General features: G+C 44.7%; 1 protein-coding gene across 1 annotated transcript in view; it reads left to right on the top strand.

The window, feature by feature from the left end:
- Positions 1–12,270, top strand: part of SACS (sacsin molecular chaperone) — a 669,847-nt gene that overhangs the window by 110,769 nt on the left and 546,808 nt on the right. The window contains exon 2 of the mRNA XM_069640129.1: positions 5,761–6,243. Within this exon, the coding sequence (XP_069496230.1) occupies positions 6,164–6,243 (80 nt within the window). The 5' untranslated portion in view covers positions 5,761–6,163. The remainder of the gene's footprint in view (positions 1–5,760; positions 6,244–12,270) is intronic.

Here is a 12,270-nt window from a genome sequence, read left to right on the forward strand (position 1 = left end):
TGCTTATTTTCCATGATGAAACCTGACATGCTATGCTTACTGTGGTCCTTCAGTTTCCTTTATTTGAGGGCTTTGATTAAATCCCACAATGTCCTGTGACACAATGAAATGCTCAGGGGCCTATATTATGTAAATGCGCAGTAGGGAATTCCCTGCAGTAACCATAGTTACCATCCAATGTGGTCATTCTGTTATCTTTATTGCAATGCAGTCTCCATGGCCCATTTTGACAGAAGGAAACCCTGAGCTTCTATGATTTTTCATGTTAAAAAGAGGCAAGTAATTCTGTCTCTGAAAGAAGAGGTGTTGCTACATCTGGAAAAGATCTGAGGCATGCTAATGTCTGGACTGCCGGGACTCGGGGCTAGCTAGTTTTTTGGTTGTAGCCCCTGAGCTACTATCCGGGGCTACAACCAAAAGACCCCGGGGTAAAGCCCCTTCAGCCCCCCCTAGTAATGCCTCTGTCTGAAAGTGAGCTCTGCTAATCAGACTTGCGTTCATAAATGCTTCATGCCAAAGAGTATAGTCTAACGAAGTACCTTGCTGTGGTTGTCTACTGACATTCCACAGCAGCTGCACTGCATTTATATAATGGCAGGTTCATAGGTCATATGTACATTCATTAACACAGCTGATGGAACACAAAGTTCCAACAGGTGGGGTTGGCTTGTTAGCTGTAAGCACGTCCAATTCAAAATATTATACGTGTGTGTCCTCAGACATCCTGGTGGCAGTTGATTAATAAGTGCATACAATATGTGTCTGGTTTTGACACGGTGGTTATTGGGATTACATAATTATACAACCACAAGAAATTCATATCATATCATTATCAGCTTGGTGGACAGCAACTAATTATTTACAGGGCCTGGCGTGTATTAAGCACTCTGGATTTTGTGCACCCACAACAACCATTTTGAGTCCAGCCCACAACGCCCTTTCTTTGATCCTGCTGAGAAAGCATTGCCGTCTCCCTCCAGGGATTACTGATTACTGGAGTCCTTTTGATGTAGGCAGACAGAGGAAGGGTATATGAGTTAGAATAGCCTAGGGTGAGCTTCAATCCACATAGGGATCGGGCCATCTTGGATTTTGCTAGGGCTCCAAAACTTCCTGTTCCACCTCACTGCTTCCTGCAGACACATCACTCTGGGTATGGCATCAGAAGGCAAAAGACATATGTGACAGCAGCCTGATTTGACTCCTAACAAAAGGCATGCTCCGGACAAATCAGCTGTAGCATTTTGTTGGTTCATCTATGAATACTGCTTGAAGAAGGATTCACTAGTCACTGATTAGGAGTACAGCCTACTCCAAAGTACTCTGCCCGAATTGCGAGGACCGGGAGTTCCAAGGAAGTGGAAAGCTCTTCTACCTAGCCATCCTACGGATCTATTTGGTTATACCAGCTGGCTGATCAAGGCCTACTGAGACACTTGTACCCAGGACCCTGCTCACTAGAGGTGACAAAATCTTGCAAGTCCTATCTACTGAATGGGAAGGGTAAATGAAAGGCCTCACCATGCCACTGAGACCCTGAACTGAGTCTCCCACCACTCAAGGAACCTAAGGAGTGACCCCTAGCTCTCCTTGCATAACCAAACCGCTTCAACCGGTTTCGGCAACATTGTGACGAATCAACTTCCGGGGCACCAATAGTCCAGGGATGCACATCAGTTTCTAAACCATCAATCATCAATCAGCCCCACACCTCTAGTACACCAGAAGGGATCCTAACTGATTGGAAACACAAGTAAATTAGAAACCTCCTTGACCAATTTTGATAACGTGGACGGAACAGCAGGCTTATCTCTGCAAGGTTGTGGATCATTGCAACACAGCAAAAATACAATTATTACCCAATGATAAAAGGGACTGACCAGTCACGGTTGTATACAAATATCTACTTTACTATTATAACAACAGACAGATCTAGCACACTACACAATACAACCCACCCTGTAAAGGAACACAGAGGACAGACAGTTTCACGAAGGAAAGTGATAAACTCTTGATACTGACAGGAGGGTAGTCGGTAAAGCAGTCAGTCGTAACTGTTCAAGTTTATTTGGCTTCAGAACCAAGGGAGTAAGGGGTCATAAATATCACTAGGGGCCTTTGGAGAAGGACCAGGGGGACAGAACCACAATGATCAACAGCGTCAAGTCGGTTCCAGGACACTTTGCAGCTCCTGCGATAGAGTTCAAGATGAGAGACAGCTATGGGTATAAGGCAGAAGGCAGTTCGGCAAATGAGGCAGGACGGTCGGCTGCAGGCTGGCCTACACAGTGGCTCAGGGTCAATAATCACTGTCTCTGTGCTGGTTGGCGGATATGGAACGCTGGTCGAGGTGTCTCGGACGGCTTTAGTGGATACAGTGTGACAACAGTCAGTGGAGCAGCCGGTCACGGTTCGAGGGCTCGATTGTCTCAAAAATGTGCTTAAAAGATGAACGCTGGTTGATGCTTGTTGTGGCACTCCTCCTAGCTTCTTCACAGGGCTCGTGTCATCCTTTAAGGCAGACGGCCCAAAGCTGAGAAGAGTGTTTGCAGGCAACGGTCTTGTCCTTTGTTCAGAGACACTCTGGGACATCCCACCTAGGAAGCTTGCTGGCAGAACCTAGCACGGCACGCTGGTTGTTGGCTGGGTACCGGTTCTGGAGCTGCTGGACGGGTCCTCTGAGTCTGTTATCTCCCTCTGTTCCCTGGGAGATGTTTAGGGGAGGGATCTTGTTTCCCTCTTGTAAACCTGACGTTCCTTCACTGGCGGAAGATGTAAGGCAGGCTGTACATTCATCCAGGGTCCAAATGAGTCCTTCTTCTGGCTCCTTCTCCCAAAAGAGAGGCTCAACCCTCTTTTAAAGCCAAATGGGCCCCAGTGATTGGTGCAGGCTAAGCCTACCTTAATGAACCAATGATGAGTCCCCATCAGCAATCTTCTGTTATGCATGAGGTCATAACCAGAGTGCTTTGCCATAGGAAAGGTAAGGGCGACAACATGTACTACTAATTCTCCTCCATCTTCATGTCTGTTGTGGATCCAAGTGTCTCTCTTGTTAATTGAGATCTCTGCTCTCTGTGACTCTTGATCAAAGTGAAGGTCTCCCTTGAAGTTTGTTGCAAGAACAGACTTTCTGTCTCCTTCAATTCACATACTTCTTCCCTCTGAAAGGGGGTCTCCCTGCGTGCATTTTCTACTATAATCAATTGTCTCAGACATGCCATTCACTGCCCTTCATACAGAGGGGTGGGAGCTAGCTTCAAGTTGACACATTGCATATCAAAGAGGTATTGGGTTTCCTGTCCCCTTTTGTCAGTTCTGCGATCAGGCCTAGCGCAGCACTGTTTCAATTAACTCTCATCAGTATGTGCTGCCACCAGCAGAATTTAGAGGGCAGATCCATGGAGCCTTTGATATTTTAATTAGGTTTCCCATGACCTGAGGAAGGTGTTGCCTTCCCCCTTCCTGAGATGCTTTGATGTACCTGGTGCTGTCACATTCCAGCTAAATGTGACAGAGAGGACTGTGCCTGTAGGCTGTGTCCCCTCCGGAGTACACAAGACTATGGACCTCATTACAAGCATGCTGGTCCAGAAACAATGATGCTGGTAAGCTTACTGACACTGTTGTTTCCGGACCGGCATACTACATGTCTGCCTGCCGGAGCTGCCGTGCCTGGCAGGACTGAGCACGGCGGAAGCACCGGCACTGTTAAAAACGGTGCCGTGCTTTCGTGTTCCCCATTCCCATAAAGTCCTGTGGGACTTCATGGGAATGGGGAATTACTATTTACCGGCGCGTGACTTTTCGGACCACTGGGGTTGTAATAACCAAGTGATACCGGCAAGTTAGGCACTAGTAAATATTTATGGGTCTGGTGTCAACCCGCCGGTAATACCGGCATGGTTACCGCCAGACCTGTAATGTCGCCCTATGTGTTTGTTGTGCGGTGAGCAGAGGAAAAATGTGTGCAGATTAGCCCCACACATTTTCTGAAGTTGATCTCTGATCATTCATTTTCATTACAAAACTTCACAAAAAGCCCAGGTCGAGCACACACTCCCCATGTAGATGGTCGAATTCCTCACAACTGTCAAAGCCATCCAGGATGCTACGTGGGAACCACTGGAGCGGTTTTCAATCTCACCACTCAAATGCCTTTGCATCTTTGAGTTTCACCTCACACCAACGCTGAAGATTCATGTCTCCATATCTAAGACCCACCGAGTCTTCTAGCATCCCCAACACGACACTGCCTGCCTGGTTACCAGCCCCGTCGAACTCCAAGCTGTTGCTGTTTTAAAAAGTCGAGCCCGCTTTCTTTTGAAGTCTTCTTTCTCTGTCTTTTCACTTGCAGGGATAGCTCCTTATTGTTTTAATTGGTTCTGTGCATTTTTGTGAGTATTAATTAAAGACGCTTTTTCATACAACCTTTGTTGGCCATTCCTTTCTGTTGATACCACAGTACTACTGCTGGTTGTGTTGCTTCTGTACCAGCTTACAATCTTACTGAAGTGTAGTCACTGCCCTTGGGGAACATTACCAAAAGATGTGAAGGCGGTATATCCGTCAGGTTGTGTCTGTTTCACCTACATAATTTTGATCACTGCTAGTTTAGGCTTAGTGAATGTTTAGGGCTGAGTGGGCGCTTTAGCCACGACTCATCCCTGTACTCATGCACAGCAGTAGTCATGTAGTCTTACTCATTACATATTATTGCCATGGCCCATCACTCGATTGAGGCAAGCGGTATGTAACACACTTATGTTCATGCAACTGTACTCCACCTCTCTGCTTGTTACAAAAATTGGTTTCATGGTGCTGGCCTAGCTGGTAGAATTACAGCCAAAGTTAAGACCCGCCTTATTCGGGTATTAAGTTGGTAGTGTTTTGGGAAGGCTGGCCCCAGAATCCCTGACACCCATCAGGGTGTATGAACATCATAGGGCTCAGAAGCTTGTGTGGAGCTTGCTTTACAACCGGGATAGGGCTGCACACAATCCTCCTTCCCGGGACTTCCATGGGTGTTTTCAGTAAGAATGACTTTGATGTACAGGCCACTCGAACCCTTGTACCGCTCGGTTCCTTTTCCCTGCATATTTACATCAGATGTAAACCTGTTTTCGCACATGAAAAATGTTTGTTGTCCACAAAAAATTAGTATTGTGAAAAGTATTAGCATACTTGATCGAAAAACATTTGATTTCAGTGAATTTTTTTATCGTTTTTTCATTCAAATTAAATTAAATAAATGTATGGAGGGGTACGGGCATAGGTTAAGGTGGGGAAAAAGGGTGGTGAGGGTTGCAGGGTCTCCCCCCGCCTTTTTTTAGACCAAAAAAACACCCAAAAGAAATTAGAACAAATTGGAGAAAGTCAAATATTTTCTACCAAGTAGACTTAAACACTTGTCTGTAAAGCACTATTGAATTGAACTGAATTGCATTGAGCCCTACACTCGTGCATAGTACAAGAATGAGAGCAATGACAAGCGAGCGTCAAGTAAAGGATATTGAGAAGCCAGAGACAGAAAGAGAGAAAGGGGTGGGGGTCCTCCGTAAAGCCCATGCGGCTCATGGCTAGTGGTGTACTGTTCAGAGCACTTTATAATTAGAAACACGTCTGCCTCCCATTCAGGAACTGCTCGTGGGTTCTGGGCGGAAGCGAGCTCCCCATGCCTGATGTGTGTACAATGCCGGTGCCCTGCGTGTTTTCGATTTACTTTGACTTTTTCTCGCTCATTTCTCTTCATCTCAACAGGACCGACTTGAGGAGTTGAAGGAGCAGGCTGTGTTCCGTCTTCTCAGTTACCAGCACAGCCGTGAAGTACCAGGGATAAGAAACGGCTCACGGAGAGAGCATCTTGCGGCAGTGGCCCCGAGACACAGCCACAGCTGAGCGGTGGGCGTTCTGCGAGAGCAAAGCCCGCTCCCTGGGCTGCACACACACTGCCCTTGGACATGAGAACATACTTCGCAGACAGTGGGGGCAGCGAAGTCTGACAAAGCGCAGCCCGGCGGAGCACACAGAGGAACACTCGGGGAAGAACGGGCTCAATATGAGCTGATGAATATACAATGTGAACTGTTTTTAACCCGGAAATACTGCTGGGCACGAGCTAACACAGAATGACAAAGAGGAGGCGGAGATAAAAAGAGAGTTTATGAACACTTGCTCTCCCCCATGTTCCAAACACATACAAGTCACAAGGAAAAGAAACATGGATGCCAAAGAGGACGCCAGGTAGATGTTTTTCTTTTCATTTTCTAATGCAAAAGCCTGCTCTGAGACACTGTGTGAAGTGGCAAGGCTGAGAAGCATGTGTTTGCCGCGGTGCACCCGAGGCGCAATGTTGGTACTTAGTATGTTTGTATAACAATCACAGTTGTTAAGTTAACACCCATCGGACACCTCTGATATCCCTGCCTTAAAAAGTCACCCTAAAACTCTTGGCTCTTGGAGGTGGTTGCATGGTTGCTTGCACTTCTAGTAGTGGCTATCACTAGAGATGGTCAATTTGCAAAATAAACACATGCACGTTTCCGTGGACTGTGGAGGCTTGAAAATTTAGGGTCTGCAACACTTAACTGTCCAGATGGTTTGGACTACAACTCCCATTAACTAATCCTTCCTAGTGACTGGTGAGGGCTTGTGGGTGTCATAGCACAGAACATCTGGAGAGTGACAGGTTGCTTCCCGTTAACATGTTTGGCACAGCTATCTACTACTACTACAAACACACACACTTGAATATATTCGGCATTTTTAAGTGCTTTGTGTGAAAGGAACTAGTTGTGAAATGATTTCATGCGTGGATAGTTCCTGTCGCGTATATAGGTATGTATTTCCCATGCGTTCTGTGGTGTGCTGTCCAGAATGCTTTTACAATGTAGCTGGCATATTTGTGGGTGGGGGAGGGGCACACCCATGCCTCGAGTATGTGAATGTGTGTTTTAAGGGCTTGCTGACATTAATACCTACCACTGTGTACAGGAGGGCGGAGCGACCTCTGACGGGCCCATGGGATCAGAGCTCACCCTCGAGTACTTTAAGACGAGATAGCTGCACCTTGAGGTGGATGGGGTTCGGGATTCTCTTACTCCAACACCAATCAATAAGGACAACTCAATGATTTGGCAAAGGGAAGTCCGTTTAATGACAAGTACAAAAATGGGGAAGCAATAGGAAATCAGCAGTGATGCGGTCGCCCGTCTCGCTTCAACTTCCTACTTCTTCATTCAGACAGCAATAGTTATAGTAAATTCTCATCATCATTGACGTGTAACATTCAACAGTTTGTCATGCAGTTCTATTGGTTAAAAAGAAAACTTAAGCATAGGTGCTATATCTGTATATGGTAACACTGAGTGTGAGGATTGGATAACTCTTATTGGGTGGGCGTCTACGCCCATCCCTATACATCACTCGGCCTCGACGTCATTACAAGTACGACGTCTCATTGATTCTACTAACTGTAGGACCCTAGATTATTTGGTCCATTGTGATTGGGTCAGTTACACCCCCAGGCATAAATCTCCACTTTAATTAGCAGCATGTAAAATGTTCACTGAGATGCAGTGTGCCCCATGATTCACCATGCCTCCCTTCCATCAATCAGTTCTTTAGGGCTATGTGTCAGTTAGTTGGCTGAGATTGGCCTCGAAACTGTAGCTTCTTATCAGGAAAAGTTATGGAATCCTCTGGTTTAGGTGACATCAGACGTTGGTACTTCTTCGCGCTTGTCTGGTCACTTGTTAGTACATATGCTTCATTTTCCCTCTATTTGCGTATTTGATTCTCTCTTTGGTCTCGCCACCTGCCTGGGCCTCTTTATCTCTACCTTCGTGGGGCAGGCTGCTATGCTCTTAAGTTTCGTTTCTTCGAAGTTGCCGCTCTCCTCCCTTCCTTGGATTGACCTCGAATTCCCAGCCATGAGCTGCTTCTTGCTAAGTTTCGATTCCGCTGTTTCTTCTAGCTTAGATGGAGTATGAATCTTGGCCTATTTGACCCCTACTATCCTGGGCTTAATTTCTGCTTTTTGTAAAATGGAGTCGCACTTGCATAATGTGCTTCATTGAGGTAGATATATATAGTTGGCGCTTGCCGCTCTATTCTTCTACTAAGCAAAGCAAGCCATACTGTTTTCTTAGCTTCTTGCGTTCCAAGCCTATTTACAGGCGTTAGCTAGTTGCATATTTTCATCCTGCTTTATGTTTACGTGTCTTTATATTTCAACATTGTTTCTTCTTCCAAGTCCATTACATCATTATTCTATACATTTCGTCCTTGCGTGTCATCTTTTGATTGTCGTTTCTTTCATCTGTACGTGTGTCCGGGCCCTTGTGTCATCACCATTCACCTTCAATGAAGGCCCCTTGGGTTTCTTCGGGGACAGTTTCTAAGTAGTCTTAATTTCGTGTCAGCTGCTGGTACGGTTGTCTCAATGGGTACTGTGCTGCCCATGGTTGTCTGGTTATTGGCACTTCAACAGGTATGGCTCTCCTGATGGGCACTGGCCAGAGCCCTAGTGCTGCTCTCTGTTGGTTTATTTGCTCCTCATACATCACATATCTCGGTGAGTATGTCCCTGGTATTTCAAAATGGGTGGCTGGAGTGCAGGCCCTATCTGTGACCTCCTCTACAACTGCATTTTAAGTGCATCGTACAGAGGAATGTGGAGGCATATATTTTGGAACATGAAATCATTACAATTATTTAATTAATACAACGTCTTGCATTTTCTTTGGCAAACATGGATTACACAATATACACATTTCACCAACACAGTCCTGGGCTTGTTACTACTCTGTTGCACCAAATATTTCACTTGTTTTCTTGTCTTTCTCTGTATAGAGGTTGAATGAAGCAGCCACTTTGTGCTGAGTGCTCTATTTAAGCTGGTCCGTTTGGGGGGTAATGCAGTGCAATGGAAAGGGGTGTCATTTAGCACAGCTCTTTGGCTATGGTCACAGGCACTTTACATCTGTTGGTGGAGGCGAGAGAGAAATTCACCCTGATTTTGCAAAGATGAAGGCTGTGTGTGGAGAACGAACGTACAACTGCATTTTTTACATGTCATCCACCATGACATGGTCATAGATTGTTCTCTATACATTGTGGCTGAGAAGGTATTGTGGCTGACCCTCATTGTCGATGTTTCTGATGGAGAAATGGGCAGAGACACTTTATGCATGTGATGTAGGGTTGTATATGGAAATTGGGCCTAGATATGCGATGCATGTTTAGGAATAGAAGCATAGGATACTTCACACTGGAATGTGTGCATGAGTACAGCTATTTGAATCTGCTGGGTCATAGGTGGGAGAGGTTTGTCGCGGTTTGTTACGCGGTCACACTCAACTCAGGGAGTTCCTTTCCCCCCAATGAATGTGGTGCACAACAAAGCACTATTAGTTTGTTAAGGTTCCTTTTGGTAAGGCCTCCAACCCATCTTGCACCCAACCCCAACAATTACCCAGTGCCACAATGGACTAGGAACCAGGCCGGTGTGTAGTAAGACTATTTTTGAATTCATTAATTTAAGCCAAATTTGACAAACAGGCTACATCAGCCACCAATGCGGTGGCAACACAAGAACAAAAATGACTTCCGTAAGGTCCCCAACACAGAGATAATACTGAGATGTGCAGTCACAATGTCCTGCAGCTGTCTTTTCAAATCACCCTCCAATAGACAAAAAGAACAATTCAAGACGCACAGTGATTGCTGATTTGGTTATAATACATTTTCTCCCAGCAACCCCCGCCCTCCTAACATCAATTAGACTTGACCCCTCTGAATTGAAGGCCAGTGGAAGAGAGTGGGAACACAATGGGAAAATCATTTTGGGATTCTGATAAAATGCACTCTTTGGAAAAAGCGGCTCAAGGGGCAAAATCTTTTTTTAAACTTATTACCACAGATGCATTATGAGGGAATGAAAAGCAATGGGAACATTCAATGTGCCACACCTAAAAAGAACAGGTAGAGATTTGTGGTTTGGTTCAGAGCACATGGGGAACAAAGGGGCAATTTCGTTTTTTGTTTTTTAACTTATTACTACAGATGCAAAGGAAATACATGGCTTCACACTTCTGATTTAAAATGAAGGTGATCAATGGGAAATTTCGTTTTGCACTCTGCAACACTCATGTGTAAACATGATTTTGGGATCAATTCATTTGGCAAATGTTTGTCTCTACTGGCTAAAAACACACTGGGAAGAGCTTGTTAGTTTTGAATGCTAATAAAACGCACCCCGTTTCTACAGGGGAATTAATTGATTTACTTTAATATGCTAAGGATCTACACAGACAAACATGATATTTATTTGCTATGTGGAAATAACTAGAATAATGCTTGGAAAATGCAAGGCCTACACAATCTATGGCTTTGGGATAGTTTCCCTTACAGGAGAGGCCTTGTCATGGGCATCAGGGAACAGCAGGGCACCTCTGGGCAAGGGTGTCAGTCCAGGATAGTCCCCTCATGGTCCCAGTCAGCTTCTATGTCTCCTGGTCCCTGTCTCCAATGCAAGAGGTGGGGTCTCCGTGCTTGGGTGTTTCTCACAAGAGTTCAGAAGCAGGTTATCTCCCGGAATAAGTAGAAAAAGCCCAATTCTAATGCAAACTGGTTTACTTATAGGGCAAATGACATCACAAACTTGTCACGATTCCTGCAAAAGTGATTGATTGGTTTTCTCTACCCACCTCCCAACTGTGTGCTAATAGGACAAGGAGATGAGGGGTGTGAGTTAGGAAAGCTGTGGGAGGAGAAATCTTTGTCATCCCAAACTGACATGTGGGCTCGGCCTGTTTAGACTCTGAAAATCTACCAACATGGCATGTACCCTAGTTTTTCAAATATTTACCAATATGGTTATATTTTTAAGAGCTACATTTTAAGGCAAATCAGATGATGCTAATCTGAAGTCGGCACACCCTCCCAATGCAGAGATACAGGTTTTCTTTGTTTACTCAGGAGCAATATCAGTGCAAAATATGCCACTTCATAGTTCCCATGTTAATTTTATCTTTCAAATCTCTCGGAATCAAGGGAACGCCCAAATAAAATGTGCATTAATTACTTTAGTTATGTTTATCACACAATAATCATTTGGCATGGTTCAAAGGGGGTTACTGTTACCTTTAATAAAAGTCTGCAATGGTCATTGTGGCATATGCTGCCACTTTTATGCAATACTATGTATTACTAAACTCCAGTCTTTTCTTTATTCACTTTAAGGTCCCTTTCCCCTTAAGCATGTGATCAGCCAGAGGCTGGCTCTTGTTTATCTTCGTCTCTCCCTTTGTGGCCTGTAATGCCCCTGGCTGCAACTCTAATGGACATTTTATGGGAATTGTGACCGCAAGGTCACTTCTGCTGAAAGAACAGGCATGGCCTTATCTGTTTTTCCCCATGGTTTAAATCTAGGCAGCGCATTTCTTTCTTTATTTTTATGCAGTGGCCCTGATTGATGGTTAACAGCCAGACCTCTTTCCCCAGGACCAGCAGAAGAAAGGTCTTGGAGGTTAGGTTTGATCTTCAAGAGAAACGACCGGCTGAGTGTTAAATTCTGCAAGCAATGGCTTTTAAACTCACACCCAATGCATTTTACATGACGTTTTATAAGGCACCTGGGCCTTATATCCATGTGTAATGTACTTCTTTAATCTCATAGTAGCAAAATACATGAATATCACTTCTGGATTGTCCATATGTATCGGGAAGTTATATGAGAAACCCATGTTCAAACTCTAAAAGTATAATAGGCACTTGTCTCTGCATACTGCCATTTGGATGAGGGAAAAAAGAAGTTCTTTTATTTCTTATAATTGCAATACGCTTGGTTTCACTTGAGATGACTTGAGCACAATCTGGTATTACATTGAAGAAATTTACACACTGCCATCTGTCTCTTTAAGTAAAAGTGCAGCTCTACATGGATTTAGTAAAACAGCATTTCCAGCCACATGTCTTTCTTTTCCTTGCTGAAATGCATTGTGCATATCTTTGCAATTTTGAGATTTATGCCCAATTTCTTTCCTTTGAGATGTAGGCCTGTTTTTGGTAAAATAGGCCTCATGTCTGACATCGCCATTCCTGTGCTGGCCTTATACTTCAATGGGACTTCGCAAATCACTCTGGCCTCTTTATTTCAGGCATTGCTATGTATCACCCCACAGGTTGCACAATGCACAGGACCATACACATTTCTGTGTGGTAATGGGCATAATTCCATGATGTGAAAGAGATCAAATGTGGAAAAGA

Source organism: Ambystoma mexicanum, chromosome 7q (genome assembly GCF_040938575.1).
Source record: "Ambystoma mexicanum isolate Mex_15411 chromosome 7q, UKY_AmexF1_1, whole genome shotgun sequence".
Classification (NCBI taxonomy): Eukaryota; Metazoa; Chordata; class Amphibia; order Caudata; family Ambystomatidae; genus Ambystoma; species Ambystoma mexicanum.